The 10,136-nt window shown below is 34.8% G+C and overlaps 3 protein-coding genes across 4 annotated transcripts; 1 reads left to right on the top strand and 2 right to left on the bottom strand.

Annotated features, from left to right (window-relative positions):
* On the top strand, positions 1,801-3,268 carry LOC104726782 (ethylene-responsive transcription factor ERF114-like). Its single transcript, XM_010445722.1, has 2 exons — positions 1,801-2,234; positions 2,602-3,268. Exons 1-2 carry the CDS (start codon positions 1,997-1,999, stop codon positions 3,108-3,110), a joined length of 747 nt encoding a protein of 248 aa, XP_010444024.1. The 5' UTR covers positions 1,801-1,996; the 3' UTR covers positions 3,111-3,268.
* LOC104726780 (mitochondrial import inner membrane translocase subunit tim16) lies at positions 5,197-6,617 on the bottom strand. Its single transcript, XM_010445720.1, has 5 exons — positions 6,492-6,617; positions 6,332-6,385; positions 5,972-6,059; positions 5,695-5,828; positions 5,197-5,587 (listed from the first exon to the last, which is right to left on the bottom strand). Exons 2-5 carry the CDS (start codon positions 6,332-6,334, stop codon positions 5,468-5,470), a joined length of 345 nt encoding a protein of 114 aa, XP_010444022.1. The 5' UTR covers positions 6,335-6,385; positions 6,492-6,617; the 3' UTR covers positions 5,197-5,467.
* On the bottom strand, positions 6,516-9,309 carry LOC104726781. 2 transcript variants are annotated; one of them, XM_010445721.2, is made up of 5 exons: positions 9,050-9,309; positions 8,678-8,785; positions 8,522-8,596; positions 7,327-7,953; positions 6,516-7,234 (listed from the first exon to the last, which is right to left on the bottom strand). In XM_010445721.2, exons 1-5 carry the CDS (start codon positions 9,242-9,244, stop codon positions 6,986-6,988), a joined length of 1,254 nt encoding a protein of 417 aa, XP_010444023.1. In that variant the 5' UTR covers positions 9,245-9,309; the 3' UTR covers positions 6,516-6,985. The 2 variants fall into 2 exon arrangements, with proteins under 2 accessions (XP_010444023.1, XP_019087176.1); XM_019231631.1 differs by having other exon boundaries at positions 8,678-8,930; positions 9,050-9,135.

The following is a 10,136-nucleotide window of genomic DNA, read 5'->3' as shown; positions in this document are numbered from 1 at the left end:
TTTTTTTTTTTTTCTTCTAATAATTGTGTGAATCTGGTAGGATGTAGTATATGGTTTCAAATGAAGAGACTCATATACAACATTTTTGTGTTGTGTTTGATTTTCTTTCCTTCAATATTTGGAATTTGAAGAGATCTGTTTTCTGCATCTCTCTTTTATTACAAGAGAATTTTAAACAAATGGTATATTAAGCTAACCAATATCAGATAATGTAAAAAATTATGCTGGGATCAATAACGTTATGATCGTTTAGAAAAGTGAACAAATGTCAAATGGTATTATTATTATTCATCACAAATAAAGTTTCCGTCAAATAAATATATTTAGGCGTCACTGTCACATGGTGATCTAAAATGTAGAAGGGGCAGAGGGAGTGAGACCAAAGACATTTTTACGGTAATGCTGTAGTTTAAAGATAATTTTGATCATAAACATAAATAAAACTGCCGGTTAGGGGAATGGTAGTTGAACCTAACAACTACGCATGCAGTACACACACATGATCTTTGTTAGTCAAAGTGGGTGTGGATTACATTTACAAGTCTTATATCCACTTGACACATTGTAGTACATATAAGTTCTCTCTACCTGTCAACTTAGTTAGCTATTGACTTTTTGGGTCAAGACTTATTCATATATCAAAACTTTTTACATTCAAACCAATACAATTTAGTTAGGCAAGTGCTCCTCCATGAAGTAAATAAATTTATCTCCTTTCGAAGGTAGAAACGTGTACACAACTCAACCCTTACACTAGCAACTACATAAACGTCTTACAAAATATATAACTCTATCCATATATGTAATCAAATTCATAGGACACAATTATATAATGTGCTTACTATATAACTTTTCATTATATGTCTACATCTTTACGATGCCTTGTCGTGATTCTCTGACTCTGAGTACTAGAGTATACAAAAAGGAGTCTTCTTCGGAAACATTTCGAAAAGATTTCAAAAAAAGTTTCCCTTTCAGTTTGAGTGTGTACACGGTTCTTCGATTTAGAGGTCTTGTTGCAAATATTTAGTCAACCAGTCATTAAAAATTAGATTCACTTCTCACGAACACAAACTCTTACTTCCTTTTTTTAATTCACGTTCGACATACAAAAGGTGTCGGTTTACATCACTTAATATTATTATAGGGTCTTTTTTAGAGAATGTCGATTTTTGACGAAACAAATAAGTGTCGGTTTACATTACATTTACAACTAAGAACACGATACTGCTTTTATATTTTAAAATTATTATTCAGAAAAAAAAAACAAATACTATTAGTCTATCTCTTTCCTTTGGTTCCATGAATGCGTTAGCCCTTTCATACAAAAAAAAATGATTAAACAAAACATGAACATGCATGCGCAGTTTCCTATCTTCTTTATTGTATTCTTTTCACTTTTGCATGTTTAGTTTTTCCATCTCGTGTAGGTGTAGTAATCTTGTAGTAATCTTTATATAATATCATCCTCCTTTGATATTTAAGTTCACATGCACTTTCCTTATTAAGAAAAGTTTAACAAACATTCTCATGTTAATATATGTATATATGTCTTCATTTTAATTTATATGTACACCGATCCGTACTGATCGTACGAACATATTTTTTAAATACGATAACAAAGCATGCACATATAAACTAATTGTTAAAGACGAAAGAATATGAAAAGGAAAAAGAGAGAGAACCAAAAGATAAATCAAACTTAAAACGTATATTTTTTTGTAGTTCATATGTTCACACGTAGAACACTTACTCTATATATAAAAAAGCCTCAAATATTGCAAACCCCCAAAAAAAACTTTACTCTCTCTTTCTTCATTTGACTTTAATCTAATTTCGTCTCCGCTCCTTATCGTCTTCTTGTTCTTGATGTTGAAAGATACCACAAAGAAAACACTAAACAACCCAAGATTCTAAATCCTATATCGGATTTTGATATTTTCTAGAGAAAAGGTTAGTTTTTTAAAACTAATTTTTAGCAAAAGTGGATCCTAGAATGTATGGGAATTGGCCCTCCAATGAATCTGAGGAAAAAGAGGAAGATGAGAACTTATTCCCGGCTTTCTCGTCCCGATCTCAACACGACATGCGTGTTATGGTCTCGGCCTTGACTCAAGTAATCGGAAACCAACAAAGCAATCCTCATGATAACATGAGCTCTATTGATAACCATCCTTCTGTGTATAATCCACAAGACCCTAATCAACAAGTGGCTCCTACTCATCAAGATGAAGGTATACATATATACATATACATGTTCATCTCTATGCTGTGTCTTTTTTTCTTTTAATGTTTGAAACTAGGTTCAAGAATTTGGAAATTTTGTGAAAATTTCATATCAGAAGTAAAACCCAAACTTAATAGACAGTTGTAACTTAAACTATATGCTTATGATCAGTACTCCTTGGTAGTTACCAAAATGTGAGTTTTAAACATTAAATAAGTATATATGGTTTAAATAAGTTAGCACTAAGTAATATATTGTGATATACATTTAAATCCATACAATGAAAATCTGAAATGGTTACATGCACTATGCATATATGTATGCGTAGACCATGGCAAAGATTTAATGATTTCTATTTTGTGACTTCAATTAAGGAAACTTGAGGAGGAGACATTATAGAGGAGTAAGGCAAAGGCCATGGGGAAAGTGGGCAGCTGAAATTAGAGATCCGCAAAAGGCGGCACGCGTGTGGCTCGGGACATTTGAAACCGCTGAGTCGGCAGCTTTAGCATATGATGAAGCAGCTCTAAAGTTCAAAGGAAGCAAAGCCAAACTCAATTTCCCGGAGAGGGTTCAGCTCGGAAGTAACTCTACTTATTACTCCTCAAATCAAGTTCCACAAATCCAACCGCAAAACAATATACCATACAACCAATATTATCAAGATGGGAGTAGTAACGATATGCTAAGTTTTAATTTGGGAGGAGGATATGGTAGCACTAGCGGTAACGGATATTCAATGTCATATGATCATAGTACTACTACTGCAGCTACAACTACTTCTTCGTCTTCTGGTGGCTCTTCTAGGCAACAAGAAGAGCAAGATTATGCCAGGTTTTGGCACTTCGGGGATTCTTCTTCCTCTTCCCGTTCAGGTTTTTGAGATATTAATTGAGAGATTTGAATTACTTGTGATTAAGTCTCATTTAAAAGTTTAGGTGATGATATGTTAGTCTTCACTGTTTTTGAGTGTTAATTTTTGTCCTCCCTGTAAGATTTCTTGAACGTATACGTATTTTTTCTTGATTTAATCAGCTGCAACATTTTTGGTCATAAGTTACAAGATTATCTCACCGAGCCGCAACGCAAGAAAAAAAATGCTTATTACATAAGGCGTAATCTTGTTTTAACTTGGGTGTGCAATAGTATTATATGTTCCGTTAATGTTTGACCAAGCTTCAACTCAGTGCTAATACCATGCATCTATGCAAATCATATGTTCACATCAAACACTTTAATTATTTTATAGTTGACTTTATAAGTGTTTACAAAATCAGTTATTAGTTTAAGGGGGGGGAGAAAGGGCCATTTCCGACATGTACAATATCAAAAGTGCCAATTTATACATATACAAACAATCGGTGTCACTTTCTACCTATACTCTATAAAATTCAAATTTCATACCTAATTTTATAAAATAGTGTCAATTTCAAAGTCAATATCAACAAATACTAGTCAAGAGCTGACTCAGATGACACATGTTTGAGGAGGTGGCATCGAGCATCAAAAACGACGTCGTTTTTGATGCTTTAGTTTCGTTTTAAAAAAAAATGTAACTACCTAGAATCGAACCCTGGTCTCTCAAAGTTTTAAACAAATCTTTAACCAATTGATCCCATAAACTTATTCAAAATAATATGGAAAAATTATGTTTATAACTATATCGACCGATCTCCCTCTTTTCTCCTCTTCCTTTCTTTGTTGGCGTTGTCGATGGCTGCTCCGCCATGGTTCTTTGATTTCCTTCTCCATAGTATTTGAACCGATCTCTGCTTGCTAAGAGAGACGAACATATCAAATTTTTCTAACTTCTCTAGTTTTGATAATTTTGGCATCATCATTCAAAATTGACTGGAAAACAGAAACTCTAGTGATGATGATGATGATCAGAGAGGAACAGAGAATCTCCAAAGTTTAAAAGAATCAAAAAGTAAAAATCAAATCTTGGAAAACCACAATAAATGGAAACAATCAAGCGACTGGGCCAATGGAGGCGGATGTAGATGGAGAACGCAACAGCCATTGACGATGCCAAGAAAAAAAGGAAGATGAAGAAGTAGAGATTATCGCACGTAGATATAGTTATAAACATAAAAGCTCCCTAATGCTTTGAATAACTTTGTGGGATCGGTTGGTTAAAGCATTGATGAAAAGATTAATGGACTAGGGTTCGATTCTAGCTTGTTCCATTTTTTTTAAAACGAAACTAAAGCATCAAAACAACGTCGTTTTTTATGCTCGATGCCACCTCCTCAAACACATGTCATCTGAGTCAACTCTTGACTAATATTTGTTTATGTTGATTTTGAAATTAGCACTATTTTATAAAATTGGGTATGAAATTTGAATTTTATAGAGTATAAGTAGAAATTGACACTAATCGTTTGTATAGGTATAAATTGACACTTTTGACATTGTACAGGTTGGAAATGGCCATTTTCCCTAATTTAGGGTGTCAATCACAATATTCTGTGGCCGACTTGTTCGCTAGTAAAACATCCGAACATCAAATTATAATAGAAAGCTTCATCTCTTAATCTTCGATTCGGTTGTGTAATTTGTACTATATGATCCAAAAGCCCTATATTATTCGCGTTAGGAGCGGCTTAGACGCGTAATAGACACCACCGCAACTTTGTTAAGCAATCTCAAAGCCACTTGGAGTCTTGGACTTGGACTTCAAAGTCTTGTGTCAGACCACGTGGTTTTGTTTACTACCCTAGTGCAACTCTATCAGTTTAGTTGACTATCAAACATAAAATATAAAGTATTCAACAAAATACACTGTGTATTTTTTAAATCTCTTGACTAAAATAGGAAAAAAAAAACAAAAAAAGATACCGCACCGAACTATATATACTTAACTTCATCATAAAGTTGCGTGATTAATTGAAAAATAATCAACGATAAATTGGTTAGGAATGTGATTTATCTACGTGCGATTTTGTTGGTCAATATATTTGGCATTAGAATAGACAGATTTTTTAATATCAGATAATTCAACGAGCATACCTAAGAACAATAAAGTCAACTGAAAAAAAAAACGAATAGACTTTAACAACGGCCGGTGAGTCGGTAACTGTCCGCACTCCGGCCACACCGACCTCCTCTAATTTCAAACTTTGCGGCTTTCTCCACCGTCTTCTCACTAAGATTTCAAACATCTTGATCTAAAACTTTAAAAAACTTGTATCAAAAGATATATATTCCTGATTTTGCTTCAAAAGTTTTGTTACTTGATCATGCGCTTGTTTTAGTATTCTGGTATGCAGTCTCTAAGCATTCCTTAGCTCTATGGACCTTTGATTGAAGATAAAAGCTTCCGTTCTGTGCATTGCGTTCGAACAATGTGTCGTATTTCTACAAAAAAAAAACATAACACACAATCTTAATAAGAAAAAGGGTTGTTTTTTTATATCTTTTCAATTAGCAGTAGAAACTATAAAACCCTATTCGTGAAGACAAACCTTAAGAACCTCTTCCCAAGATGATTTCTCGGTTACACCAAGAATCTCTCTCGCTTCTAGTTCACTTAATATCCCTCTGCTCCCTCTCTTCAAATTTTGAGCTGCTCCATGCGCAACACCAGATCTTGATGCATCTGTTAACCATTCCAAACAGTGTTTATCAACCATTCTAAACACACACACACTCACACAAAGAACGAATCTTTGATAAATTCATTTTTGTCCAGAAACAAAAGAAAAAGCAGAGGAGAAGAACATTGCGATTAAAAGACATTACTTGCAAGCGCCTGACGATATGCCTGAGCACAAGCCCTAGCTATGATTGTAGAGCCCATCACAATCACACTCGCCAAAACTCTTGCAGCCTGCACACAAAAGTATTCAAGAAAATTTTCAATTTAACGTAATTAATCACTGAGAATATAGTTTCTTGCAGCCTCCACACAAATTTAAGAAAACTGTTGAAACATACACAGCTCAACAGGATCTCTCACAAGTAATCAAGGTCACAATTGTGCTGATTTAAAAATCAACTGTTATAAAAATATCAATGAAACAGACTCTAACCAGGAAAACAAAGTGTGAACATTGAAACAATAGAAACAATAGAAACAATCGATCGGGAAATTACACATACCATCGTTAGAGATTAATCAGACCGATGACTGGAGGCTTCGACAGATGTAAATACCTGACAATGTAAGTACGGTATAAGATTTCTCGTAACAGAATGGAGAAAAAGATGAAACAGAGAAAAGTCGTGAGTGTATGAAGCTAATCGACCTTGAGAACCTTACCCAGAGAACAAGAGACGGTAATAAGTATCGTAATCGAGGAATTTAGGGATATGACGACCACGATGAACCACCTAGTTCTGCATTCTGTGACGGAGGCGGAGGGAGAGACTAGGTGTTTCAGGTGATATCATCATCAATAAAGAACCCTAACCGACGTCGGAAGGTAAATTGGGCCTTCAATTTAAAAACTTAGGCCCACTTTAATAAAACGTGGATATTGGGGTGCATAGTCCCCTAATTTTTCAATAATTTCTTTTTTTGTCCCAAACTTTTATGATTTGAAGTTTATAAGCTTTTGATACATATTTTTGGTCACTGCGAAATTCACATCACGGTTTATCAACAACTTGATCTTCTCAAGAAATACCAGTGCTAATCAAAGTGTAACTAATGACATTAAAAAAAAAAAAGAGTAGTTCTAAGGATTCTAAGTAATAAAGAAGCATATTGTGGATAGATTCTGATGCAATGCGTGAGACTTGTGCTTACTTTACTTACCTCCAAGTTACTGTTCTAGCAGAAGGTGACAAACCAAGTGGGATCAAAGTATCAGGTAGCGCCGTTTGAGAATTTAACCTTGTACTTCGGCGATTACACACCAATGGCTTCTGCTTTGTGTCTGCTAGTCTGATAAGCTCTTTAGGTCCCATTGGACTCTCTGGTTCTTGTTGCTTTCTCCTTTTGCTCAGCAGTTCCCACAGTAGTTTCTCTTCGTGTTCTCGGCTTCCCTCTGTGCAAATACGCTACATAGACAAAAGGATGAAAAAAGCAAAACCTTTTAGTGTTGTTAATCATTTGAGCTTTCCACAAACAAAACTCATTCTCGAAATTTTACCTTGCCGGTAATAGAATGTTCAGCTTGTTTCTTCTTCTGACTCGCGGGTAGAAGAAATTTGGCAGATGTTGTCATTCTCTGAACATGATCTTCAGCTTTTTTCAGCTTTAATAAAGCGTCGATCTTTGTCTCTTCTGCAAGTCTAATCCTTTCTCTAGCATCTTGCAGCTCTCTCCTTGTATCTGCGTTTGCTCTTTCCATCTCATTCACTACATCCATCAGTTCCACACAAGGGCCAAGCTTTATTTCAGCTGCCAAGTTACCGACGTACTTGGTCATCGGGTGACACATATTCTTAGCTAAAGCCTGCATAAGATCATTGACACCACTATCTACTGAACCAAGCACCTCGTTGATGTTATTAAATAGGACACGAAGGAGCTTCACAGTGACAGGGAAAGTGTCATGGTTTTTGCTGTGAACCGAGCTTAGGTAATAAAGAGATTTCTGGATGAAATCTTGGAAGAAGGTTCTGCGATCGTCAACCCTCTGCAGAATCTCTTCCCGATGTGAATTCACTTGTGTTTCAATTTGCCTCAGCATATGGATTAACTGTCTCAGTTGCCCCTTATGTTTGTGCAGGATCTCTTTTCCCGCTGATTCGACTTTAGCAGCATAGTTTTCTTCCTACAGAATCACAATACCACACATGAACTTCTGAGGAACAAACTCACTTGGGTTAGAGAAGCTGCATCTCACAATTCTAACGATTTGTTCACATTCAATCTTATAGCAGTACTAGGAAAACAGTTATAAGGATTCACCAGAATGAAACTTGACTATACACATTACAGTTTCATAATCATATTCATTGGTTCTCTCCAGGGTTCTCTCTATAGCAGAACCAGGCATGCATATATAAGGAATCATCAGAATGAAACTCGACTAGACACATTACAGTACAATCTTCAAAAGCATATCGATTGGTTTGCATTCAACATCTAGCAGAATAAGTTAGGCATACTATATAAACAATCAACCAAGTGAAGATTGTCTAGACCCGTTACAGTTTCAGACTCAATTTGCTTTATTGGCATTCCATCTATAGCAAGAAATAGGCACATGTATATAAAAGCATCACCAGAATGAAACTTGACAAGACACATTACAGATTCAAAATCATATTAATTGGTTCAGATTCAATCTATATCAGAACTAGGCATACAGATGTTATAAGATTCATGATGTATAATACCTTTGAACTGCGAATTTGATTGTTCAGATCACCAGACCGGGCTCCATTTTGGGCAGTACCCATATGATATCTTCCCTGGTGAAATTAGAGTAATGATCTGAAAATTTATGCAATAGAAGCATAATTTATACAAGATGATGATTGAATATAACTCACAGTATTGAAAATAAAGGTGGAGAGTCTCCCTTCACTCTCCATCTCCGACGTCTTCAGCCCAACCAGCTTCATCAAAGGGATTGCCAAAGACTCGAAAACTTCCCCTGCCTTTAAATTACGAAAACCTATCTCAAATTCAATCGTTCAAATCAAGCTTGAATCGACAAATCTACCAAACCGTAGAATCCGATTAACTCTCCCCAATTCGTTGCAACACTCAGAATCGTTCAAATCAAGCTTCGAATCTACGAATCTACCAAACCAGAGAATACGATAACCTATCTCAAATCAGTTGTTACACTCAAAATCGAGCTTAAATCTACTCAGAAGAAATCAAAATCTAGCACATTAGAGAAGAGGATTCATCTTTACTTCGACGAGGCCGAACGCGATCTGCGATTGGAGTTGATTGTACGCCAATTTCACTTTCTTGTTGCGATCGACCAGCGTCGCGAGCTTATCCCGGAGATCTGGCGCCGACACTGCTGCAGCACTCTCCTCCGTCGTGTATTGCGCCCGAGAGGCCTGGAACCTCCGTGGATTTAACGGTCTTGGCGGGAACTCCATTGTAGGAGGAGGTAAGGTGATATCACAAGTCGGAAGAGAAAGGATTCGAATTTCAAAACAGTCGTTTACTCAATTCTCTCTTTGTGTTTTCGTCGTTTTACAATCTCTCGCACACCCAGTTTTAATATATCCCGGGCCGGGCTTCCCGACCCATAGTACGTCTCGAAACAGCTTGGCCCATTATTTATTAACCAGAAATATATTTTAGGATGACTATGAATAATTTAATTAGGTAAATGCTACTTCTCAGTTCTCACAGAGAAGTAGTTTATAATCTTTTTATTTTAAAACAACTTCACAAAAGTATTTAATAAAGTAGCATCCCCTATATAAAACGGAAGTACACAACATTGTTTTATAGACCATATAATTTTAATAAGTTGGTTACAAATAGGTTATATAGATTAATTGGTTACAAATAGGTTATACCAAAAAAATTAAAGAGAATATTCTAAAGAATCATATCATCTAACTTACCATATTAATTTCCTTTATTAAATTATTCATCAAATAAAATCTTTTGATATCTAACTTAACATATTAATTTGTTAATTATCATTATACTTCACTTTTCATTTTTATATATGAGTCTATTTTGTGAAACATATAAATTATCATATATTTATTATAATTAAAAAATAGTTTTATTTCTAGATATACCATAAGTTGAATTTTTAAAAACAAATAGAAATTTTTCAATCTATAAAATATTCAAGCTTTAGTAATATTATTCTTTAGAAATAATATATATTGAATTAAAAAATTTACTGAGTAACAGGTCAAAAGTTGAATATTTAAATTCAAATTTACAAAATTATGTCTTATAATGATATTCAAGTTATGATGTAGAATATACATTATTGAAATAACTTCACATATATAACATAATACA

Source organism: Camelina sativa, chromosome 11 (genome assembly GCF_000633955.1).
Source record: "Camelina sativa cultivar DH55 chromosome 11, Cs, whole genome shotgun sequence".
In the NCBI taxonomy this organism is placed as follows: Eukaryota; Viridiplantae; Streptophyta; class Magnoliopsida; order Brassicales; family Brassicaceae; genus Camelina; species Camelina sativa.
The sequence above is the reverse complement of the archived record's forward strand: the minus strand, read 5'-3'. Positions and strand labels throughout refer to the sequence as shown.

Coding starts and splice junctions, on each gene's coding strand:
- LOC104726781 (XM_010445721.2), bottom strand. CDS start 9,244: ATGGAGTTCCCGCCAAGACCGTTAAATCCACGGAGGTTCCAGGCCTCT. Junction 8,786..9,049: donor TCGCGTTCGGCCTCGTCGAA/GTAAAGATGAAT, acceptor CGTAATTTAAAG/GCAGGGGAAGTTTTCGAGTC. Junction 7,235..7,326: donor AACATTCTATTACCGGCAAG/GTAAAATTTCGA, acceptor TTGTCTATGTAG/CGTATTTGCACAGAGGGAAG.
- LOC104726782 (XM_010445722.1), top strand. CDS start 1,997: ATGTATGGGAATTGGCCCTCCAATGAATCTGAGGAAAAAGAGGAAGAT. Junction 2,235..2,601: donor TCCTACTCATCAAGATGAAG/GTATACATATAT, acceptor ACTTCAATTAAG/GAAACTTGAGGAGGAGACAT.
- LOC104726780 (XM_010445720.1), bottom strand. Junction 5,829..5,971: donor ATATCGTCAGGCGCTTGCAA/GTAATGTCTTTT, acceptor AATGGTTAACAG/ATGCATCAAGATCTGGTGTT. Junction 5,588..5,694: donor CTTGGGAAGAGGTTCTTAAG/GTTTGTCTTCAC, acceptor TTTTTTTTGTAG/AAATACGACACATTGTTCGA.